Source organism: Lagopus leucura, unplaced genomic scaffold (assembly GCF_019238085.1).
Source record: "Lagopus leucura isolate 7727_CA_CO unplaced genomic scaffold, USGS_WTPT01 Super-Scaffold_100002, whole genome shotgun sequence".
Classification (NCBI taxonomy): domain Eukaryota; kingdom Metazoa; phylum Chordata; class Aves; order Galliformes; family Phasianidae; genus Lagopus; species Lagopus leucura.
In genome coordinates, this window is record NW_024962263.1 from 83659331 (window position 1) to 83673111 (window position 13781).

The window sequence follows — 13781 nt, forward strand, 5'->3', positions numbered from 1 at the left end:
TCAGAGCTCCTTTTACAGTTCCTTTTTGGCACATAATAAAACACAGTGACAAAATGCCTAATTAAATCCACTGAGGGAGATTTCAAGAGGCAGTTGTTTGACATTAGCAGCCTGTAATATAGCTAAAGGCTTTACATCAGCTTTAGGAAGAAAACAATTAGGAAGATAATATGTTCCCAGGGAATTCAATATTTCATCTCCTTGAAGAATTGATTTAGAGCAGCATCTGTTCTGTGCTCTGTATTGTTTTATATTTTCTTTCAGATCCCTGAACCTTAAGTGGATTATTTAGATACTCATCTGTTTGTGTGAATCAGTCTGTATACACACATATGTAATAGGAATCTTTCTAGGATTTGCAGTAGGGGGAGGGGAATGCAGAAAACTCAATCATTGGAAGTAGCATAGGCCATGACAACATTTCTGTCCTGCTGCTGGTGTTGTGAGGTGCCAGGAGAGTTTGAATGTTTGTCAGCAGAGGCCACAGAAGATATCCAGTTCCCTTTCCTTCTCTGTGTAAACGTGGACACTCTTATTATTCTGTGTTCATATTTGAATTCCCCCTGTGCCATTAACCACTTTGTATGTCCTGGCAGGGGGTGTTTGTGGTTTGTCTCCTGACTGTGTGTCTCTTTTGCCTCTGCACCGTCAGCGTGATAGCACAAAACTCTTGCTCTTCCTATGCATATTAGGATACCTATAGTTCTATTTTCAGAGGCTTCCAGATGCCTGGTGCTTGTTCAGAACAAGAGACCACCTCTTGCTGTCTGGATATATAACATCATCTTCAATTCCTGTTTCTCTTCCTTAATTTAAACGCTGCTGCCACTAGCTAAATAAGTTTATAGCACCATAAATACTTCCTTTATCGCCGTGAGCTTTTTCCTTTCAACCTTTGTGCACTATGCACAGTTGATGCAAAGGAGGGCTGTGTTTCTTCAGTCTTTCCTGTATCTGTCCGAATTATTGTAATGAAATCAATTTACCTAATAAATCCCATGTTTAAAAAAAAAAATCTGATTTTCATTAAAACTCTTTGCTTTACACAGAGTTTAAAGTCCCTTTAAACCTCCATAGACTCATGAAAGAATACTAAGCCCTACATACTTGCTATGTTACCACACTGGGGACCTGGACAACCTAACCTACTACTTGATATAGTGGTTGGCAAGCCTGCCTGTGGCAGGGGACTTAGAACTTGATGATCTTTGAGGTCCCTTCTAACCCAGGCCATTCTGTGATTCTATGATCTTTTATACTAATCACAGGAACTTGTTTTTCCTCCATCTGATACTCATTTCTACCTGCAAGTAATGAGAATCGATGATTTAGTTGACTCTTCCATAGACAGAGAAGCTATAATAAAGACTCTTTAGCACGGTCTCATGATAGGACAAGGGGAAATGAATTCAAACTAAAAGAGGGGAGATTTAGGCCAAGTATAACAGCAGAAAAAGATTTTTTTGATGATAAGAATGGTGAAGCACTGAAACAGGCTGCCAGAGAGGTGGTGGGTGTCCTGTCCCTGGAGAAATTCAAGGTCAGTCTGGACTGGGCTCTGAGCAACCTGATCTAGCTGTAGGTGTCCCTTTTCAGTGCAGGAAGGTTGGACTAGTTGACCCTTAAAAGCCCCTTCCAACTCAAATGTTTCTATGATTCTGTTCTGTTTCTGAGTATAGGAAATTCTGTGCTTCCTACAAGCATCAATCTCTTATATGTGGAAAATTATGTTTGTTTTCAAGGGTTTTTCATCATGAGTTATACCAGCCAAACCTTTCACAGTACAGATGTGGAAATATCATAATGCCTTTGAGTATAGTGATGCTATTATATATGTTAAATAGGGGGAAGAGAGGTTTCCAGAGGATGTGAGGTAGAATTTGTAGAAATATTTGATTTGGAAGGGACCTTTAGAGGTCATCTAGTACAACTCCCATTGGAGAATTCTGCAGCTTATTCTTCTTCCCACTTTCCTGGCAATACATTCTCTCCTTTTGGACCAAAATATCTCCCCTAACTCCTTCTCATCAACAGAGAGCTCTATATACCACAGCTCTGCTTTGCCATCTGGCTGAGAAAAAAGCACTTGTTTGCTATACATTCTCTCTGCTAAAACAGATCACTTGTTCCTGTGCCTTCAGAGAAATCAGGCTGTCTCTGCAGTGAGAAATTAAAGAGAGGATAAAAACAGAAGCATTTGGTTTTCTAGCAACTGCCTCAGACGCTAGTCAGATGCTGGATGAATATTTGTATTCCATGTTTCCATCTTCTCAGAAGAGCTCCAATAACTAGGCTGTGGTAGATCCTGATGTGGGTATCTTTGCTTCAAACCTACTAATGCTGCCTTATTCTCTGCACACACAGAGCTGACTTACTTCCAGTGCTACAGAAGATTTTGCCATGATTTTGCCTGGCAAAGGGTAGAATAAGGCATATCATTTTAAGTTTGGTCATTCTATTCTGCAGTCAGACTCTGAAATAGTTTCAAGTGTTTCTAGAGTGTATGAAGGTCTGGCATCTTCTGCTTGTCCTAAGAATGTTACTGACCCATATTTCTTTCATCTGCATTATCTGTCTAACAGATTTAATCAGATACCAAAATACGCCATTCTTGGAGCAAAAATATCCTTTCACTATGGGTCTCTTTGCCTGGAAATGATACTGTTTATTCAGAAAACTTGTAAGCTCCATCTGTTTTTCACTCAACCATAAGTATTTACCAATGCAGCCTTACTTCTCATCTTTCACTGAAAGTCTTGAGGTGGCTTTGATATAGTGATATGACACCACATTAAATGGTAGCTACATTTCTTTGGATGAATCTGCGCATGCCATGTGTTCCCATGGGGCCATTAGAGCAGCAGTGGCAAATTCACTTTCCTTCTATTGTTTTGAAATCCTCCAGCTATGAAAGTAGACATATGGTATGTTTCCTGTTATCAGATAAAATAATTATTAGCTGCCAAATGACATATTTGTCTGTGCTTATGAAGAGGAGATGTATCTACAAAATAGGATATTTTTGTCTGCATTAAATGTATTGTTTAACAAAAGAATAATAGTATTTTACTTTTGTGTGCCAGAACCAGACTTGAGCTAGCTGAAGGCAGGACTGGTTTGGCTTATGGACATATTCTGTGAATGGTTTTGATAAAGCAATCACACAGTCCCAGAAATTGTGGTTGCCACTGCAACAGCCAAAGATGAGAATTCAGACCCACAGGATCTGTCTCAGTTCTACGCTCACCTCCTTGTCAAGAAGTAGCTTTGCTGGTATTCAGACAAAGGCTCCCTGAATGAATTCTGTGGCTATTGTCCATATATATGCCTTCAGCTACACTGAGAAGAATTTTGTTGCGATGTTTTTTGCTCACCTTCATGCAGCTGTGGGTTGATACCAATCAGCCTCTTTGCCAGACTCCAGAAGCCCAGTTCTCTCGCATCTTGCCTCAAATTATGTTAAGACTCTGACCATCTTGTTTGCATTGTCTGGTGCCTATTTCCTTAATATTCCACTTAAATAAGGGCCCAAAACTGAAGTCCAGGTAGTGAAATAAATCCACTGATATCTCACCAAGGCTAGATTAATTTCTGTATTCCATCTAACCTATTGAGCCCTGACAAGATGAAAGCAAGTTGTTAAGTTGTTACTCCTTGATATGGACTTCAGGGAGGACATTTGAAAAATAACAAGTGATCAACATAGAAAGCCAAAGCTAAGCAGTGGAAGCTTGACACGGGAGGAAAATTGTTATTTAAAGGAAGTAGAAACATACAACTTCATCAGTTCATCATCATCTCAGGCGAAAGGCTGACATTGGTTCAAGAAAAATGTTTCAGATTTAAATGGTAAAATTTTGAAATGAAAAGTTGTTTTAAGTCAAACAGTTCTGCATTGAAAATGTTGGTAGAAAACTGCTAACATTCAAAATTCAGACTTCTGTTTCGAATAGAAGAATTATTAAAACTAAGATGATTTAGAAAAATGTCATCAAACTTCTGCTATTCTTGAGAGGGGGAAAGAAAGGAAGGAAAAAAAAAAGAAAAAAGTGGAACTTCTGTCTTTACTTTTTTTGTATGGCTTGGAACAAAGCGTTAAGAGGACAGAAAGTATCTTCCCCTTTATTCCAGATCATGACTGAATAATGTGAGATAAGCAGAAATGCAGAACATGGCTAATTGCAAAGTAAAACTCTGCCAAAGCAGTCTGGTTCTGTCTGGGAACTGGAACTATGATACTGCTTTTGTCACCCAGCCCATGACTCATATGTCAGCATCTTGTTCTGTACTGTTTTAGGATGATTTGTAACCTTATGACCTTGGATGGTCCAAATGCACTCTCATTTGTTCTGCATTCTACTTTCCTAAAATTGAAGTCTGCCTATTCATCCCTTCTGGAGACTCTTCTCTGTTGCTCCAGATGTTCCCTGTTGATTTTCAAACTCTAGTTCAAGCTAGTTTTACCACATGAGCTCATTAGCTGCACAGATGAAACATGTGCAGCACAAGACTTTGAAATGTTTTCAGAACACAGAAAATATGTTGTTTAATGCCCTAATTAATGGAGTATGTAGTGGCCATGTCAACTTGTTAATGATGTACAAACATTTTTAGGTCACTGTAATTCTAAGGAAGTGCTACTCTTACTGGAAGAATGCTTACAAAACATCAGGTTGCTTTCTATCAGAGAAGTTCCTTCACTCTGAACACTCCATCAAGAAAAGTAAAGAGAACACAAGACTACACTGAGTTTGCCACTATGAGCAATATTTTGGCAATATTTTGGCAAAGCAGTGAATGTATGTAATCTTTACTCTGCAATTGTCTGAACTGAGTTAGAAAAGGATATTTCTAACATCTGCCTGCATTCTTCCCACAGATATATTTTCCAAAATGATGTTATGGGAAGTTGGTTTTTCATTACTTGCAGATCTCAGAAATATTTATGGTTGACTCACTGTGGATTTTTTATTTTCTTAAGCTATTGAATGTTATGCTTCATGAAGAATGTTCCTTTCTGCTCAGCTTACAGTGCACATCAAGAATAAATCCAACTGGCACTTGACATCTATAAAACTGTCTTACATTTTCTGTGTTCAGGAACCACCAGTGTACAATATATTTTGGAGATTTCATGTCTGACATCAGTTTAAGAAGGTATCTAGAAACTCATGGATGCTCTGGGAAGCCGTGCCCCGAGTAATCATATTTTCCTCTTCCTGTTATGTGTCCTGCAGAATCTGATTTATATCTCTGCCCTGCTGCTGGCTCACTCATCATTAGTATTATCTTGTGATAGTTGCTGAGCATTCATAGGGATTTGGGGATTTGCTGTGAAAGTATAACAAGGAAAACCTGATAGCACTGTGTTTACTGCTGATCTAGCTGTAAGAACTGGTTCTTTGTCAACCCATCTGTCTTGTATTTAGTAGTAATCCAAATATTCAGCAATATTCAGCTCAGAATTTCAAACTGAGTAAAGCCAAAAAGCAAATTTCTACCTTGATAGCCTGATTTGAGCCAGGTGTTAGTTGACATCTGACTGAACTTGAACCAGCAGTGTCCTCACTGTGGACAAGAAGGGCAATAGCGTCCTGACTTGTATCAGAAATAGTGTAGGGTTAGAGAAGTGAACATCACACTGTATTCTGCTTTGGTAAGGCTGTGCCTTGAGTACAGTGTTGAGTTCTGTGCACCTTGCTTCAAGGCAGACATTGAGTCCGGGAGGTTGGATATTAGGAAAAATTTCTTCTCCAAAAGAGCGGTGAGGCACTGGGACAGGCTGCACAAGGAGTTGGTGGAGTCACCACCTCTGCAGGTGTTCAAGGAAGCGTAGATGTGGCACTGAGGGACATGACATAATGGGCATGGTGGTGATGGGCCAACAATTGGACCAGGTGATCTTAGTGACTTTTTCCAACCTTAATGATTCTGTGATTCTAAGCCCACTGATGTAAGCCAGGTCCTACTGTGCTCATCAGAAACCAAGAAAAGCACTTGCTCTTTTGACCTGTAGTAACCAATACTCCTGCTTTCACACCCTGGCAATGTATAATGAGATAACTCTTCTGCTGAGCTACAACTAATCTCCTTTTGTCCCACATTATCTCTTTGCTCTAGCTTACAGCCTCCTGAAGCTAGCCTTATTAGGCTTAAAAATAACCCTTCCCTGGCATGCCTTCTTCTCTATCATCTCCTGTATACAGTCACAAATCACAAATGTGTCCTGATCTTACTTCTCATTTGTTTCTCAAAACAGTCAGAAGACTGTAGACAAATGTAAAGTCATTTGTGTGCAAAATGAGTAACATTTAGAAAGTAGCTGTTTTTCATGACAACATAACCAGTTGTTTCCATACACTGGTGTCTTTGCTGTAGCTTTACAAGCTAGGTAAAGCCCTCACAATGGAAACACCACAGCCAACTTGCCCTTTCAGATTCATTTTGATATGTTATCTATTTTATAGTGAAATAAAAGTTGTCCCTTTTCAATGTGCCTTTGAGCCTTTCCTTTTCTTCATCTTAACTGAATTCAAGATTAATCTGTCTATGAGTGTCTTGCACTGTTGGGAAAAAGTAATTCTAACAGCAGAAATATCAGAAATGCAAAATTTTGCTCTTCATATGTTTGGAAGCAGCAATATTCGTAAGGTTTCCAAACTGGATCCTCAACAGAGCTCTCACATTTCCATCAAGGTAGACATAAAATTGCTTTTTTTCTCATGCGTTTACATGACAGGCATCCATACTGTGTGAATGGGGTGAAAATGTTTTGAATTACAGCGTCTCTAAGCATGATTTTCACAATGTTTTTAGAGAGACTGATAAAATTGCTCCACTCTCACTGGGGATTTGCCTCCCATTCAGATATCCACACAATACTACTCCCTTTTTAACTGCAGAATTGAAAGGTAATTCTAGATCCTAAATGTGGTGAAAAATCAGCATTATGCACTGAGCTGTCAAGCTCTTTTTCTGTTGGGTTTACACTAAGCAATCTCTGTGCTTTCCCAGTGATGGTACTCAGAGATGGATATTGCCTCATTACATGCATTCTTTTTATATACAAACATACATACATACGTATATATAATTCATTTTAACATCTTTATTAAGCTCCAGCCCCTGTGTTCTCCTGCAAACAGTGTTGCATCAGGTTGTTAAGGGGATGATGCAGCTCTCTCAGTCTGAGTCTCCTGGGGTGATTTTCAAAGAGCTTTGAGTGAGAACATTTGGATCTGTACGTTGTACGTAGAATTGGCTCTACTGATGTTTCTGCTCAAGGCTGACTAAATAGTTCAGCCAGTAGGTGGAACCAGGAGAAAGCAGATGCACCACTTGGAGGAGAAGGGAGGAATTCTCAGTCCATTCCTCAGATGTGCATGTGTAGGTGTCCACTTTAAGTGTTGCTATTAACTTCAGTGTCCTGGCTTAGGACAGTCAATCTGAAAGAAATATGATTATTTCTAAAGAGTGATTAGCTGCTGCTGACAGCCCTGGGTACACAGATCCACCAGCGAGGCTGTTAGGGGCAGTCTGCAAATCAGATGATTTGATCACATAATCTTCTTTTGATAATAAGGAGGGTATTATAAAAAAGGTCTCCACTTCAACATCTTTCTCTTGTGAGTGTGCCAGAGCTGGACGACAGGAGATAATTCAGATTGCGTCTCAAAAATGTTCAGAAAGGCAGTATCAGAAATGTAGCTTAAAAATGCTCCTTTGAGCTGCTCTACAGTTGGAAAATAGAGACAGTCCACCTTTTTTCTCATCAATAAAATAGAGGGGAAGAACACTGATAACTTTTCTCTCCTTTCTTCTCCAAGACAAGACCTACCTTGTCTTGAAAAAAAATTAGCTGAAAGATTTTAAGACTAAGATCTTACAGCATTGGAGCAGTTAAATGAATACATGCAAATGTACTTTTAAAGATCTATAAGAAGTGGAAGTAAAGGAATATATTGCAATGTATCTCAGCCTTTATTCTAAAAACAAAGCTTGAGGTTTCCTCATGTATTATGTAACAGTGTTGCTGTTCTCTTGCAATTTGGGCTGTATGCATTAATTTCAACACTGCATCTTGGTCTTTCCAACTTTAAAAAATAAAACAAACTTACATCTATGGTATTTTCCAACAGATTGGAAATACACCTTTCCAGTAGGTAGAATATGCTGCAAAAACTCTGGTATTCATATCTTATCTTAAAAATCTGCATAATAAAACTTGTGGCTATTACAAGTATTGATTTTGTGGCCATGGTACCCACTCAGACACTTTGTTTTCTTCTTCTCTTTTCTTGACTGTGAACCTGGAAATTATCAGGAAGTTATTGCTAGTGAAATGTTATTATCTGTGGATACAAAAAGAAATGATTTTGGGGTTTGCCTAGCATAAATTAGTAGAGATGTTATTACAGAGAAATACTTCAGTCAGTAAGTGAGAATGGACTTTTAATCCCCAGTAGCAACATAGTTAGATCTCGTTAATAACTTGCAGTGGAGCATCTTCTCCTCAGCACCCAACACAACAGATTTGCTGACCCCAAGTATGAAGAGTAGTTATAAAAATGAAATTAATTACCAATATCTGGAAAAAAATTTTCCTAGCAGACGCTTTTTCTGTTTTAAAATATGTTTTTCAACTCCCCATCACTATTGTTACATTTCTCTTCACTCTCATGCTGAATTTCATACAAAATAGTTGTCCTCCTATGTATTATATTGACCCTTAAGACACGATTCTTGAAATGGTAACTTACATGAAAGTTTTTGTTGTGCTGTGCCTTTGTTGTTGTTAATTCTACTTTGATTTTGGTAAGGATGCCTGTTGATGAGGACCATTACTGTGTGGTTTTGATAGTAACCATGGAAACGATGGTTTTTATTATGTTTTTTAGAAAACATTACTCGCTGTGACTTAACCATAAATAGGAAAGTATCCCAAAAGGCTCTGAGATGCTGCAGTAGAGGGGTTAAATGACTTTTCCAAAGGGATTTAGGTATCCCAGTGGTGGCAGATAGCCATGAGAAAAGGCCAAGTATTTATAAATGTGTAGAATTGCTTCTTTTATAACAAAGGGAATCAGGAGGGTAGAGGAAGAAGGCCTGGAAGCTGCACAGGTAGCACACTTGCTCTGGTGCATGATGGACACATTTCAATATATGGTGGTGACCGAGCCTTTACAAGTCCTTTACAACTATGCAGTCTTTACCTTCACCTATTAACTATAATCACTGGATTGACAGGACTTACTGATTACTTTCTGTATGTTGATTCACAGACATTTAATGTAGATAATGTAGATAATGTAGATACACATAGGGCTGTTTGCTTGCCCTTATTAACAGTAGAAACAATGGTCTGCGAAGGGATTTACTTACGGGGTTGGGCCATGGCAATGGGCCCTTTAAATAGCTGTGTGACTTTTGTCTGTCTATCTGGATTTGATTAAGCACTTTTTTACTCATCAGCAACAAAGTAAATAGGTTTATTGCACTTGAAGAGGCTTCTCAAGTGACAGATTATTGAACTTTCTCAAACTATTCTGAGTGGAATGAAAAATACCATTAAAGGGACAGGGCTTTTCATTGTTCTGGACATTCCTCTTTTAACAACTTTGGCAGCATTAAGGAGCTTTAAAGTGGGAATAAATTATATTGGTATGTTTTAGTTTAAACATGAGTTTAAATGTGATTTTAAGCCAACTTTAAGGCCAGCTCTGTGTAAAGGAGGCCTTAATGGATTTGGGAATGATGCCCAGAGCAAACACAGTGCCCATTTGGCAGAGATTAGCAGTGAGTTAACAGTTTAGTGTTCTACATAAAGGATAACTAATTACTAAGATACTTAAACTTATCTTCAAATATAGCACTAGCAGTGGCAATTCTTGGCTTTTCCCAACAAAGCCTTTGTTTTGATTGGAGTGAATAGAAAGCCAGCCAACCCCCACCCCGTTTTTGGTTTTTTTTTTTGAGACATTTGACACTGTAAAGAAAACAATACATTGGAAAATATATAGAACCAGGAGAAAGCAGATGCACCACTTGGAGGAGACGGGAGGAATTCTCAGTCCATTCCTCAGATATGCATGTGTAGGTGTCCACTTTAAGTGTTGCTATTAACTTCAGTGTCCTGGCTTAGGACAGTCAATCTGAAAGAAATATGGTTATTTCTAAAGAGTGATTAGCTGCTGCTGACAGCCCTGGGTACACAGATCCAACCAGCGAGGCTGTTAGGATATTATAAAAAAAGTCTCCACTTCCAACTCTTTCTTTTATATATAGAATATACAGTTGTTGTGGGAGGAGGCTAAAGCACTGCACGCTTCACTTGTAAGAGGAAGGCAGAAATTTACCTATTGGTATAAATAGATACAAGATGGTAATTTGAACAATGACTTCACAAGATTTGAAATGGCTAGTTATCCTTGACTATTTGCTACACAAAAGGTGGAGGGTGAAAAATGAATCTAAGCTCAAATCTTAGCAAAACTAGAGTAGTTTAAAAACAATAAATCACAGAGGATCTGTCAGCAAGGCATCACCAAGTCCTGAGTGAATCTCTGCATGCATGTTAAGTATCCTCGAGACTTGCACCTACTCAAGGGGAGATTCTGGTGTGCAGCCAGATGCTTGCAAGGAGAACTCTGCCAGGGGTTCTTAGACTGCTTGGTATTTTTGGGTGGAATGGTTGACTCACAGTCATGCAGTTTAGAATTGGTTCTGTTGAACCAGGTGTCTGTTATCAGGTGTTTGATCACCAGTGGTGAAACCTTGATTGTTATTAGTCCCAAGAACAAGATCTTTTCCACCTCATTGGGTGCACTAGGCCTTATATAGGCCACAACGATCAGGCTGGATTGTGGCGGGAGAGGGGGGTGTTGGGGCGGGAAAGGAGTGCACTGTCACAACAGTACAAGATAGCCAGGAATGGATGGGATTAATTTAGCAGTTGTTAGATCTTGTCTTTCCTTGTTCTCTGCACTTTACAGAGTTACAAATGCATTCTTTGCAGCCCTCACATCTTGTCATTGGGGAAAGTTTCTACTTTAGGACTGAAAGAGAGCATCTCTGTTGAATGTGTGTGTGTGAACACTACAAAGGATGGATAAGGATGGGGATGGTTAAAAGAAATGCATGTCTTTTTTATTCCTTTTTTTTAAATGTTATAGCCAGAGTATAGCTTCCTTGCTTAGCACTGGGAATCTCTCAGGGAACTCAATTTTATGTGTGTTGTGTTACAGGAGGCAAGCAAAACATTATTCAGAGGTGAGTGTACTTGAATATCAAAATGCTCAGAGCCAGTTGGATAGATTTTTATTTCAGAGACTCTCTTTGCTTTTCTCTAACCTTGTTTCTGTTCAAGTTAAAGTGCTAAGGTATTGTAAGAAGGCAGTTGTATTAATGCTATTGCAAGAAGAGAATAGGTGGCCAAGCCATCCTCAGGAGATCCATGATAGAGTGTAAAATCTGTAGATTTTAGTTCATCCTCACATCAAAGAAGTTCCTAGCTGCATGTCAGTGTGTTGTGGGCTCACAGACCTTTTTCCTGTCCTCTTGTGAGAGGATGTTTTGAATGCAAGACCCACATAACTAGGGATAAATCCAAGGAAAAGGAAGTCAGATAGAGCCCATTTTCCTGTGTTTTCAAAATACAACACTTTAACCTCTTTTGCAGAAGAGAAGGCTCTGGGAAGATCTCATTGTGGCCTTCCAGTACTTGAAGGGAGCATATAAACAGATATAAACAGGAGGGGGAATGGCTGTTTATGAGGAGGTTGTGATAGGACAAGGGGGAATGGTTTTAAACTGAGACAGGGGAGATTTAGGTTAGGTATTAGGAGGAAGTTTACCACTCAGAAGGTGGTGACATACTGGAACAGGTTGCCCAAGGAAGTTGTGGATGCCCCATCTCTGGAGGCATTCAAGGCCAGGCTGGATGTGGCTCTGGGCAGCCTGGTTTGGTGGTTGGTAACCTGCACATAGCAGGGGAATTTAAACTAGATGATCATTGTGGTCCTTTTCAACCCAGGCCATTCTATGATGACCCTGGTTGGAGACCTGAATGGCAGCTACTGTTGCCTGAGGGAGCCTTCAAGTTGTCAAAAAGCTCTAATGCTATCTCTCAACCAACAGGCAACAACAGCTATGGTGAAGCATCCTCTACCACACGAGTACCCTCTATCATAGCCAAGTACCCAGGATAACATGGACCAGACTCATCACGTCTTCATCTCATATATCAGATTTTCCTACATGTTCAGTGAGGAGAGGTCTGGAAAAGGCTGAGTACCAGCAATCTGGATCTATGCAGTTTGAATGATAGTCCAAGGTGCAGAGTCTTTGTCCTTGGTTGACATCTGAAGGGGTCTATGGTAGAGCAGCGCATTTATGACATTTATTCTTTGGTTTCCTTGTAGCGTCTTTGGAACCAGTGGGATTTTTATTGAGGACTAATCACCGCAGGATTCACAGCCACTTTTCTCTGGAACAGTTTCCAAGCTGTGTTTCTTTGTTTGTAGGCCATTGCCCAGACCTCCACCACCATGACCCCCACCATCCCTGCTGCAACAGAGGCCTACACACGGACTCAGTACTGTAAGTGGCCGTGCGAGTGTCCGAAGTCCCCACCTCGGTGCTCAGTAGGAGTCAGCCTTGTCACAGATGGCTGCGATTGCTGCAAGATGTGCGCCAAGCAGCGTGGAGAGAATTGCACTGAGGCTGATACCTGTGATTTTCATAGGGGCCTGTATTGTGACTACAGTGGAGACAGACCTAGGTACGAAATAGGAGTATGTGCACGTAAGTGATGTACATATATTTTTGACTTAGATATACACTGGCAGCTCCTCTCTGTCTGAGCTGAAATTTATCTCATTAAATACCTGACTGTAAATTCAGCGGCTCCTCCATTACTCCTCCATCCTCTTCCATTTCCTTTCTGTCTTTAGTCTTGCGGTAGCTGGCTGGATGAGGAGGAATGGCAAATGAATTCTTGCTTTTTGAGTTGCTGCATCCACAAGCAAGAAGTAACCATCATTTGAAGGCCTTCAGGTTTGCAAGTAGATGATTCTACATTCGTTGTAACAGGAAGAGGTTCTATAGTGGGTTGTGAATGTAGGAAGTGCTGTTGTGCAACTGTCTTTAAAGACAAGAAATATTGGGGTCTGGATGAAAAACATGCTGATGGAAAGACTTATTCCCAATAATGGTTTTCAAAGAAGAACAGCACATTTTTGTAGCATACACAGAATAACAACTAGAGAAGCTATGTTATGGGAGCTAGAAACTTAAACTGTGATTTTTAAGATTAGAAAGATCCAAGATAAAGAAAAGAGGATATAGGATCATTCAGATGTTTTGTCTGGTGTGAACATGGTATCTTCTTGGGAGGTCTGCAAGAACAGGTTAGGTAAACATCTGTCAAAAACAATATCAGTTCAAGGTTAGGTAAACATCTGTCAAAAACAATATCAGTTCAGCTGGCCCTGCAGTTGGAGAGGAAAACAAGCTGGAGGTTGTCTCTTCCTCAGCCTTCCTAAGTTTCTTTGGAAGACTTCACATTGCATTGTGTTTACTTATCTAAACACTTGTTTTCTTAGTTGGATTTCACAATTTGTAGTCCTCCCATAAATCCCAAATAATTACTACACTTGTGGCAATAACAGTGTGTTGTAGGAGGAGCTACAGCTTGTCCTGTGAAGTCTAAAAGGATTCCCCATCCAATATGCTTTCACATCCCCTATTATCATGAAAATATATCCCCTAATTTGTGACATTTT

The 13781-nt window shown here is 39.7% G+C and overlaps 1 protein-coding gene across 3 annotated transcripts in view; it reads left to right on the plus strand.

Annotated features, from left to right (window-relative positions):
• The window catches only part of CCN4 (cellular communication network factor 4), a 37774-nt gene that overhangs the window by 17735 nt on the left and 6258 nt on the right, over positions 1 to 13781 (plus strand). Inside the window, exon 2 of one of the 3 annotated variants that reach the window (XM_042869339.1) lies at positions 12522 to 12801. In XM_042869339.1, coding sequence (XP_042725273.1) covers positions 12522 to 12801 — 280 coding nt within the window. Of the gene's footprint in view, positions 1 to 12419; positions 12802 to 13781 lie in introns of those variants that run through there. The other 2 variants (XM_042869340.1, XM_042869341.1) reach the window with 2 other exon arrangements.